This window comes from Rana temporaria, chromosome 1 (genome assembly GCF_905171775.1).
Source record: "Rana temporaria chromosome 1, aRanTem1.1, whole genome shotgun sequence".
NCBI classification, from domain to species: Eukaryota; Metazoa; Chordata; class Amphibia; order Anura; family Ranidae; genus Rana; species Rana temporaria.
In genome coordinates, this window is record NC_053489.1 from 628,417,740 (window position 1) to 628,429,815 (window position 12,076).

At 46.0% G+C, this 12,076-nt stretch overlaps 1 protein-coding gene across 2 annotated transcripts in view; it reads left to right on the forward strand.

Moving 5' to 3' along the window:
* Positions 1 to 12,076, forward strand: part of AFAP1 (actin filament associated protein 1) — a 241,582-nt gene that overhangs the window by 101,139 nt on the left and 128,367 nt on the right. For both annotated transcript variants that reach the window (XM_040335377.1, XM_040335378.1), the window contains exons 2-3: positions 5,153 to 5,281; positions 8,307 to 8,404. In XM_040335377.1, coding sequence (XP_040191311.1) covers positions 5,153 to 5,281; positions 8,307 to 8,404 — 227 coding nt within the window. The remainder of the gene's footprint in view (positions 1 to 5,152; positions 5,282 to 8,306; positions 8,405 to 12,076) is intronic.

Below are 12,076 nucleotides of genomic sequence, written 5' to 3' on the forward strand. Positions count from 1 at the left end.
CCTTGCGGCCATCGTAAATATGCGCCCACGATACGCCAGCGTAGGAAACTTACGTCGGTCGGATGAAGCCTATTTTCAGGCGTATCTTGGTTTCAGAGTCCGGCGCATAGATACGACGGCGCATAGTTACACTTACGCGGCGTATATCGAGATACATCGGCGTAAGTGCTTTGTGAATCCGGGCCTATGTGTTGTTTTACAAGGTGAGGGTTTACATATACTTGTGTTGCGGCGTAAGGCCGCGTAATTCAAATGGGAATGTAGGGGGCGTGTTTTATTTAAATGTGTCTTGACCCCGCGTTTTTTTTATGTTTTTTTGGAACGACGCATGCGCCATCCGTAAAATGTCCCAGTGTGCATTGCTCTAAATGACGTCGCAAGGACGTCATTGGTTTCGACGTGAACCTAAATTACGTCCAGCCGTATTCGCGAATGACTTGCGCAAACAACGTAAAAAATTCAAAACTCGTTGCGGGAACGACGACCATACTTAACATTAGCTACCCCTCATATAGCAGGGGTAACTATACGCCGGAAAAAGCCGAATGCAAACGACATAAAAAAAAAAGCGTCGGGCGGTCGTTCGTTTCTGAATCGGCGTAAATACTCATTTGCATATTCCTCACGTAAAAATACGGAAGCGCCAACTAGCGGCCACCCTGAAATTGCAGCCTAAGATCCGACGGTGTAAGACACTTGCACCTGGCGGATCTTAGGGATATCAATGAGTAACTGATTCTCTGAATCCGTCGCATAGATACGACCGGCCGAACTCAGAGATACGACGGCGTATCAGGAGATACGCCGTCGTATCTCTTTCTGAATCCGGCCCATGGTTTTCTGATAAGTATGTGCTGCAGATCAGTGAGTTTGTAAAACAGGACATTTTAAAAAAAAATTGTGCGTTTATGTGTATTACGCACCTTTGTGTCACCAACAGAAAGTCATGTAGTGATGTCTTTTTATAGAATGTCATCTGTTTGGTTTTAGGGGTTGATTTTCCAAAGCGGGTTGTTCTCAGTATGACATCAGGAGCAGAAATCCTTCTCTCTCACCTTGCATATTTATGTAATGCACAGTCACTAATGTATTAATCCTTTGGACAATCCTCTTTATGTATAACATATGGACGCTGTAATTTGCAAGGATGGTTTTCCGACACCTGGATAGTATTATTACAACTGCGCTGGATGGAAAATTGGAAGCAGTTTCCTAGGAACGTTTGCAGCAGCCCTGACTTGTAATCAGTGGATGTCTAGATCCTAGATCGGCTGGTCATGTCCAGCAGATGAGACAGAAGACCAAGTGTTCGGGATTCGGCGGGAGAGAGGCCAAGGTCTGACATTTAGCACGCCACTGATTTCACACAAGAATAATTAGAAATTTCAGAATTCTCCTTGAGGACCTATCACATGTACAGCAGCACAAAGACCCATGTGCAATAATTACATGCTGGCTATAACCAGAGCTGGGAAGATCCTGTGTAGACAATGGCCCAGATTCACAGAGAGCAAGGCGCACATTACGCCGCCGTAGAGCAAACACTACGCTACGCCAACGTAGCGCGGAGAGGCAAGCATTGCATTCAGCAAGCTTGTGTTCCCAACGCTGCGCCAGCGTGGTGAGAGTTTCGAAGGCGTGCGTCAGCGTAGGTGGAAGTGGCCATGAACCCATGCAAATGAGGCGTGACCCCATGCAAATAATGGGCCGAGCACCAGACAGGTACGTATAATGAACTGCGCCGTGACGTGGACGCATGCACAGCACCCCCCTGCGCCTGGTCACAACCACGGTGGCACAACTGCCTAAGCTACGCCGGATCACTGCGTACGCCGTGGACATAACGTACGCCCAGCCAGACACAATTCCAACACACAATACGCCGGCTTGTGTTCCCTGGTGCAGACCTGTGCATGTCTGTTGCCGGATTGCACCTCATTTATGGGGAATAACTTTATGCCGGACGTACAACTTGCGCGCATTTCGCGTAGTATGCGCCGGGCACACGTACGTTCGTGAATCAGTGTATTTCCCTCATTTGCATGTTTGAATGGCTAATCAATGGGAGCAGCACCATGCACCCAGCGCATATGTGCGCCCACCCTACGCCAGCGTGTGCAAGCTACGTCGGCGGGGTGTAGCCTGTTTTTAGGCGCATGTTGGTTTGTGGGTGTGCCGCACACATACGCCGGCGCACATTTGCACTTACTTTTTGCGTAAGTGCTTTGTGAATCTGGGCCAGTGTACTTGGCACCTTACAAGAGATTTTCTGTTCTCTGTAAAAGTATATTGGTTCTTAAAGAGGAAGTAAACCCTGATGGGTGTTACTTCCTCTATGTCTCCCTACAAAGGTAAAGCATAATGGGCTGCTATGCATCGCATAGTAGCCCATTATGTGACACTTACCTGCAGTAGAAGCCTGCGATGTTGCCGTCTTCCTCCATGGCAGCGAGCGTCCATTCTTCACCCCTCTTATTCCGGGGGCCGCGAACTCCGGCTCTGTGACTGGCCGGAGTCGCGTGACGTTACTTTAACGCTGCCTTTAACTGCATGACCCGGCTTGAATCGGCACAGCGTGCCCTTTCAAGACGGCGCATGCGCAGGAGAAGGTGTTTTGCTTGGGGAGATTGCAAATATCTCTGAGACCATGTAGGTCTCGGAGATATTGCAAGCACCTGAAGGGTTATGCCCTGTACACACGATCGGATATCTGATGGAATCTAATCCGATGGATTTTTTCGTCGGATATCCGATGAAGCTGACATCAGTCTTGCCTACACACCATCAGTCAAAAATCCATCGCGGTGACGTAAAACACTACGACGTGCTGAGAAAAATGAAGTTCAATGCTTCCGAGCATGCGTCAACTTCATTCTGAGCATGAGTGGATTTTTGACCGATGGACTTCCCCACAGACGATCGTTTTTTTTTCTGACGGTTTTTTATCCATAGGAAAAATTTAAAACTGGTTCTATTTTTTTTTCACCAATGGGGAAAAAAAACGATGGGGCCCACACACAATCGGTTCGTCCGATGAAATCGGTCCATCGGTCTATTTTCATCAGACAAACCGGTTGTGTGTACAGGGCTTAAGCTTTAATCTAGGCTTACCTACCTGTAGGTGTAACTTCTCCCCGAGGGTTTACAACCACTTTAAGGCCCTTACACGCAATCAGACAACAATTGTGTGATGGACGGTTTTTATCGGATAATCCGACCGTCTGTATGCTTCATTGGACAATTGTCGAAATTTCCGACAACACATGTTGGAAGACCATGCTCTCAAATTGTTCAACAACAAATGTGTTCCGTCGGATTATGCGACCGCGTGTACACAAGTTCATCGTACTAAAATCCAAAGTACAAACACACGTGATCCGAACCAATGCTAAACATCAGACAACATTAGCAGAAGTTGCCCAAAGGGTGGCGCTAAAGAGCAGAAAAAACATGTAGTTTTGTGAATGTTGGCTGAGAAAGTTCTGCCGCCTGTATGCAGAACAACTTCACGGCCAACGCCCTTCGGACAAAAATCCACGTATTTGTCCGATGGAAATCTAATCGTGTGTATGAGGCTTTAATGCATCTCAATCCTTGTTTAGAACGCAGTGTTTGAATTGATAATTTTTTTATTTTTTATCATTGGTCAGCACTGAATACAAGTAAATGTATCATAGCACCATCTTTTGCTCTTGATGTTTTTATGAGCATTTGCTGTGCCTACACCCTAAATATATCTGCTGTCTCCTGGATGGGACTAAAGGGACAGCTCCCAATCCATCCTAGCCCATATCTGTGTATCTTTTACATTGTGTTATAGCTGTATAGTTCTTTATGTGCAGGTCCTCTCAGGCTACCTAGGCCTGAACTCATATGACTTCTTCCTGCCTACAGTGGTTCTTCTCGGATTTTCTCTGTACGTACACATGATAACAATAGCCCCTTTATTACAGAGAAAATAAAAAATACACTGGACCTTATTTATAAGGATGCAAAATTGTGTATGTCTTATATCATCCAATCATCTTTACCACTTCAATACCAGACACTTTCCCCCCTTCCTGCCCAAGCCAATTTTCAGATTTCAGCACTGTCGCTGTTTAAATGACAATTGCGTGGTCCTGCTACACTGTACCCAAACACCCTTTTTTATATTTTCTTTCCACAAATAGAGCTTTCTTTTGGTGGTATTTGATTACCTCTGCAGTTTTTATTTTTTGCCAAAACATTTGAAAAAATAATTTTTCTTTTTGTTTCCGTTATAAAATTGTGTAAATAAGTATGTTTTCTCCTTTACTGATGGGCACTGATAAGGCGGCACCGATGAGGTGGCACTGACTATGGGCACTGGTAGGCAGCACTGATGGGTGGCACTGATGGGCATTTATAGGTGGCACTGATGGGCACTCATGGGTGGCACTGATATGCGTCACTGATAGATGGCACTGATAGGCATCCCTTCTGGCACTGGCAGGCATTGTGGGTGGGCACTGATTGGTAGTTGCCTGGGCATTGATTGGCAGCTGCCTGGGGACAGATTGGCATTGATTGGCAGCTGCCTGGGCACAGATTGGCATTTCCCTGGTGGTCTAGGTGGCATACCTGGTGGTCCAGTGGGGTGGCCATCCCTGGTGGTCCATTCTGGCATCCTGAGCGGGCATACAAGGGGATAACCAATCAGCACAGACCCCCCCCCCTGGCAGGAGAGCAGCCGATCGGCTCTCCTCTACTCAGGTCTGTCAGATGCGAGTGAGGAAAAGCCGATCAATCTCTCTTCCTGTTTACATCATGGTCAGCTGTGATTGGACACGAGGAATCTGACATAGCAGATTATCATCTTTTTATTAAAATTGCACACAATACACAAATTTTGGTATAAAATAGTGTCAGGCAATGCTAAAAATTCTCACCTGGAAATGCTGCGCAGTGTGTTCCAAGGGCTGTATGTGACGTCACCGGAACCATGTTCTACGCGTTACGCCCCGCCTAGGACCTCTTCCCCCAAAGAGTGGTTGTGTTTCTGAAATTGCATTGCACTTATGTTATGTAGTCAGATTAGATTAGGGCAGATCGTTCTAAATGAAGTGTTACTTTAAATGTGTGAAATTGCAGTATAAATTTGATAAAAGTCCCTATTTTTATTTGTTTGCAGATATGGAAGAGCTGATAGTGGAGCTACGATTGTTTCTACAACTACTGGACCATGAATATCTCACCACCACTGTGAAGGAGAAGAAGACTGTGATAAGCAACATTCTGCAGAGGATACAGTTTTCCAAAGGTTAGTTGGACAGGCCAAGAGAAGCTTGCGCCATGGTAAACCCAGCAAGCCTCCAGTCCGCTGATGAAGTGAAACAGCCATACAGTTATGACAACAATGTACAGTTCATATAAATGTCATCACCATGATATATCAGCAGATAGTTTCATAGCATAGCTTGAGCCCAGCAGTGTAACATTTCATTATATTTTTTTTTAATTAAAAAGTCTACTGAACTGTTGAACTACTACATTTTTGTGACTTTCTTTGTGTTAGACAGATTGAGGATTGCGACACTTGCCTTTACACCCACATGAACTTTAATGGCATCCCAGTCTTAGTCTGTAGGGGTCAATATTGAGTTGGCCCACTCTTTGCAGCTATAACAGCTTTAACTCTTCTGGGAAGGCTGTCCACAAGGATTAGGAGTGTGTCTATGGGAATGTTTGACCATTTTTACAGACGTGCATTTGTGAGGCCAGGCACTGATGTTGGATAAGAAAGCCTGGCTCCAGGGGCGGACTGACCATTGAGGCACTCGGGCACTGCCCGAGGGCCCCATGCCACTAGGGTGTCCCATCAGGGTTGCCAGGCTCATTAAAACCAGGGACAGTATGTAAAAATCGGTGTTTTTTTTTACATCTGTCCCTGATATGTCCAAACCAACATGCTTTTGATGTGAAAATCCTGAGATTTTAGCTGCCCCGCCTCTGTAATGCCTCCTGGCTTGGTGGCCATCTGTAAGCCCGGGGGCCCCATAATCTTCTATTGCCCGGGGGCCCCATGCGTTGTCAGTCCGCCCCTGCCTGGCTCACAGTCTCCGCTCTAATTCATCCCAAAGGTGTTCTATCAGGTTGAGGTCAGGACTCTGCAGGCCAGTCAAGTTCCTCCACCCCAAACTCGCTCATCCATATTTTTTATGGACCTTGCTTTGTGTACCCATTGCTGGCACATGGGGATAGTGATGGAGACTTGAGCTCTATATAAAACTCCAAAATCGTAACTTGAAAAATGTATGTTTATCCTAAATTCTTACAATCTCCTTGCCACCTGGCATAGATTAGGTTTATGCCCTGGATATTTGAGATGCACCTAGCTGATCTTTTCCTATATGGATGCTATAGGAGGGTTGGCATAGTACTGTATATGTATATCAGAAAGGAAGGATGCATGAATGGATGGGCACAGATAAGGTTAGCATGCCAGTCTTACCCCTGCATTGCCCCTCACATGAGATGGTTCTCTATTCCTGCTGCATAGCTCCTCAACGTTCTGGGACAATAGAAGGTTAATGTAAACTAGATCATGTGTTTTTATTTTATTTTCCAATATTTTTATTCGGAATTTTTTTAACAAGTACAAGATCAGCATTTACCACTGTTATAGAAAGTAATTGTACAGTAACAAATCGGTTATGATTCGGTTGCATCACTGACAGTCTTATATTTATGTAAAGCTTTATGTATCCTCATCCACATAGTAGATTTACATGAAAAGGTCAAACCTATACAGATGGTACACAAATGAAGCAACCTATTAGCTTAAAGCGGAGGTTCACCCATAGCGAACACATTTTCCCCTTAGCTTCATGCTCGTTTTGTCTAGGGGAATCGGCTAATTGTTTTAAAATATGATCCGTACTTACCCGTTTACGAGATGCATCTTCTCCGCCACTTCCGGGTATGGGCTGCGGGACTGGGCGTTCCTTCTTGATTGACAGTCTTCCGAGAGGCTTCCGACGGTCCATCGCGTCACGATTTTCCGAAAGAAGCCGAACGTCGGTGCGCAGGCGCAGTATAGAGCCGCACCGACGTTCGGCTTCTTTCGGCTACGAGTGACGCGATGGATGCAACCGTCGGAAGCCTCTCGGAAGACTGTCAATCAAGAAGGAACGCCCGCTTCCGAAGACCCATACCCGGAAGCGACGGAGAAGATGCATCTCGAAAACGGGTAAGTACGGATCATATTTTAAAACAAATAGCCGATTCCCCTAGACAAAACGAGCATGAAGCTAAGGGGAAAATGGAAAAAAAAAAACTAATTGGGTGAACTCCCGCTTTAACTTCCTAGTGGTCTCATGGGCCATGGTTGGTCCAAAGGCCCACCGTGAGGCAAATTCAGATTGAGAGAGGAGAGAAAGAGAAAAGAGATGACAGAATGAAGAGTAGAGGATAGTGAAGGGGGTGTACTCTGGCCCCGAAGAAAAGCGCTCCCGAGCCAATCCCATCTCATTGTGTAGCTGAAAGGTTGTTAATCTAGGAGTCGCAAATTTTGTTGAAGAAAGCAACCTTATTGTTTAGAATTGCCGAGAGGCGTTCATTCGCCATTATCCAAGATAGTTTCGATCTTAGTAGGTGGAAAGGGATCGTAGGGGACTTCCAAGATTTGGCTATAGATATTCTTGCTGCTACGAATATGAAGGCTATGAGTCTCTTCATATGTTTTGATGTTCCCACCACTGGGCGTCCCAACGTGCCTGTAGAGGTGATTTAATGAGATTTACCTGGGTCAATGAGTATATGAATTTGTATGTTCGTATCCGGAACCTTTGCACTTTCGGGCATGTCCACCATGTGTGAAACATGGTGCCGTCCACGTTACATCCTCTGAAGCACTGTGGGGAGGCCCACGGGACATATGCTGCTACCCTCACTGGGTGTTTTTATTTTATTTTGCGTGCCAAATGCCATCAAACCTGGCTGTTCACAGATCTTTATAATGGACTTATAGGTAGCATTTTCAATACTGTCTCAGGCAGCAATAAGCCTTGGTATGTTGTTACCCAGGATCCTCCACTTCTATAGATTGCGTTCAATAAAATTTTAGCTCCAGGAGCAGGATAGTGGCTCTGTTCAAGGTAGTTCTGCCCCAATGTGGCCTTCTTTTGGATGGCGAAGGTTGTTATCTCATGTAAAATTCCCTTCCATTTGCTATTGGGCCCCGTTTCCACCTGAGCGTATTGGAATCGCGGGCCTTATGGTCTTGCTTTAGCAGCCCCAAATATTGTCTTGCATCTTATGTGTTAAATTATTCTTATTTTCGGCAGAATTGGAGCTGAAGAATCATGTTCACAAAGCTGAGACGTTGATCAGCGTGCCGGCCCCGCCGCAAATGCCTCTTCCTGAAATCCCCCAACAATGGCTGGTGAGTGTTCCGCTGATTCACGGTCAGACCAAGTATTTCAGGTCTTATTAACGTGCTTTATGTAAATAATCATTTGATTCCTGCGAGCTGTGCAATGCCCATGGGATAGATCGAGTGGAGACAATAACACAGAGCATGGAGCCCAGTCCGCACAGCTTAGTACAATATCTCTCCGCTCAACTTTTTCTTGGAAAGCGAAAATAACGTGAAACGGTTCCAATGCTCATGGAATACTGAGACGGTCAAGGCTGAGCCAGGCTCAGCAAGAGGGTGGGAGACGCAGATTGTGCAGCACAATATTTTATTAACCGATTTCATCTTTGGCGCACAAGCTTGGCAGCCTATGCTCTTATTCCTTTATCATAAATAATTTTGTGTGTGCTTGCCCTAATGAGTGGGATAATGGCTAAAAGAAAGGTTACAGTTGTTTTATAGGCTGCGTTGGTGGCGGTTGCAGTGGTACCACCACAGTTATATGGTAAAACGAAAATTGTGTTTTGGGAAAAAGTCATGGGTGCCCAAATCTTTTAACTGTAATCTGTAATGAGCAATAAGAATTACCATATTTATCGGCGTATACCGCACACTTTTTTGCCCTGAAAATCAGGGCAAAATCGTGGGTGCGCGGTATACGCCGATACCCGCTTTCCCGCGCCGAGTTTGAATACTGCGCCGACATATACCGAGCGCAGTACACTCGTGTATTGTCTGGCAGTCTCGGCTCCTCTCGCGCTGACGTCCTGGACGTACAGGACGTCAGCGCGGGAGTAGCCGAGCCTGCCCGACAATATACGAGTGTACTGCGCTCTGTATATGTCGGCGCAGTATTCAAACTCGGCGCGGGAAACGAGCGGGGAGGACGCGAGGACGCCGGACCCGACGAAGAGGACACCCGAAGCCGCAGACGGACGCCGGACCCGACATGGACGCCGCGCAAGACACCAAAACTGTAAGTACAAAAAAACTTTTTTCCACAGGAATTCGGGGGAAACTTTAGGGGTGCGCGCTATACGCAGGAGCACGCTATACCCCAATAAATACGGTAGCTCTCTGTGTTTCTGGGTTCCATTCTTATGGCATTGATTTACTAAAACTGAAGAGTGTGGAATCTGGTACAGCTTGCATGATAGCCAATCTGCTTCTAACTTCAGCTTGTTCAATTAAGCTTTGACAAAAAAAAGAAAAAAAAATGGAAGCTGATTGGTTTGCCCAACCTTTGCAGCTATAACGTTGTATAAACGTTAAAAAAAATCTGAAATACAGTTGACCCAAAATCCTTATACATAAACACAACAAGGATCGAAGGCGCCAACAGGTAACCAGACCGTGTGTGCGTGTGGGGTGGGAGGGTAATTACTGTATAAATAGTTCATAAGAAGGCCATGTAAGTATGAAATTCATAGGACAGGAGGAAGTGATCCAACAAGACTGGAAGGATCCTAGGACATGGTGTCCAGGCACTAGGGAAGGAGCAAGCTCTAAATGACAGGCAGGGGAGAGAAGAAAAAGTGTCGAGTCGAGAAAAATTAAGTTCAATGCTTCCGAGCATGCATTGACTTGATTCCGAACATGCATGTTTTTTTGTTCGGCGGAATTGCATACAGACGATCTGCATTTCTTACAAGAACTTTCTTGTCGGAAAAATTGAAAACCAGCTCTCAAATTTTTGCTGTTGGAAATTCTGACAGAAAAAGTCCAATGGAGCCTACACACGGTCGGAATTTCCGACCAAAAGCTCACATCGAACTTCTGACCGTGTGTACGCGACATTAATTTCATTGCTCCTTTAACCCTAACATTTTACAAAAGGTAAATATGAGAATGTCAACGGGATCTTTAGAGCACCCAACTTTGTGTATTAAAGGTTTAAAGGGGTTGTAAAGGTAAATGTTTTTTCACCTTAATGCATCCTATTCATTAAGGTGAAAAAAACATCCGACAGCACCGAGCCCCCGTTTTACTTGCCTCACCCCTCGAAAGTCCCGTCATCCTGTTCGGTTCCCAGCCTGGCCGTTGATTGGCTAGGTTGGACGGATTGATGGCAGCGCAGCCATTGGCTGGCGCTGCTGTCAATCGCATCCAATGATGCTGAGCGCCGGGGGGCGGGGCCGAGTGATACAGTTGGCAGCTATGGCCGCCGCTGTATCACGGGAGCGCGCTCGCAAGAGCTTTCCACCATGCGAGAGAGCTTGCATGAAGGTAGAAAGCTCTTGCGAGGAGGAGCCGAGACAGCCAACGAGGGACCCCAGAAGACCGGGTTCGGGGACACCCTGTTCAAAACGAGCTGCACAGTAGAGGTAAGTATAAAATTGGACTTTAGTGTTCCTTTAAGGTTTTGAAGTGGAAAATCCAGCCATGGAATGCATATAATGGAGATGGTCTCTCTGGTCAGTAGTTCAGCTTTTCATCCAGGTATTGCTGTTGTATTTTGGTCCACCCCACGCCTGATTGTCTGCAATCTGCTGATATAGAACCTATTTCTTTATCACAATTAAATATAATAAAGCAATTATTAAGAAAATGTACCCTCAGAATACAATTCCTGATCAGAAGCAGGGCCGTCTTTAATATTGATTGGACCCTGGGCAAAAAAATTCTTGGGGGGGCCCCCCCAATTTCTCTCTCCACCTGCTCTGAGACATACAATAAATAGCATCTAGACTCAAATCAGTCTACTGTATCAGATCAGGCAGCGATTGCGATTGGTTGCCAGAGGTTACAGCATATCATTACCACTTACTGACTGGTTGCTAGAGGTTATAGCACATCATCTCCTCACGGCCTGCACTCCATGGACTAGGGAAGTGAGCGGACCCATCAATAGACAGAAAACTCCTAGGGATTCAGCAGCATTCAGTATAGGTGATGGTAGATATGACCTTTGGGGGGGCATGCTATACATATAAGAGCCGGTTCACACTGGACCACCTGACGAGTCGCGTCCCATGCAATTCAATGGAACCGTTCTAATAGGAGCGACGCAAGTCGCTCCGACTTAGAAAAAGGTTCTTGCACGACTTCGGGGGCGGCTCGGGGCGACCTGCATTGACTTCTATACAGAAGTAGTTTTGCAGGTCGCCTCTGAAGTCGTCTTCAGGACGACTTGCAGAGTCGCCCCCGAAGTCGTGCTGCGGAAGGGTGAAACGGCTCTTAATGCCACCTTTATTTACATATCCATGCCACCGGACGCCGCTATTTACATATAAAGGCAACCGCTATTTACATATGAATGCTGATTATTTACATGTAAACACAAGTGTGTCAACCGTACACAATAGGGCAGAGCTGGGCAGCATTAGTAACATAATTTCACACTGAGATATCGGAACACAGCACTGGACTAAAACTTCAATGGACAAGGGAATTTAAACCAGGATAGTTGGCAAGTATGAGGCAGCTTCTTTGGACCCCACAACAATGACAGGGCCCAGGACAGCTGCCCCTTTTGCCCTGTCTTAAAGGGCCTCTGTTCAGCTTCAAACACATATAGCTAAAACCTGTATTGAGAGATGTATGGGTTGGCCCTCCTGGCTGAACTGAAAACACTAGTTGCCTGATTGTCATGCTGATCATCTGGCTTTCTGAATTACTGACCTAGGGCAAGAGTGCAAATCAGGACTGCTGACTTCACTTGTTGCGTGCTTGTTCTGTGTCAGGGACTCATATGGTATA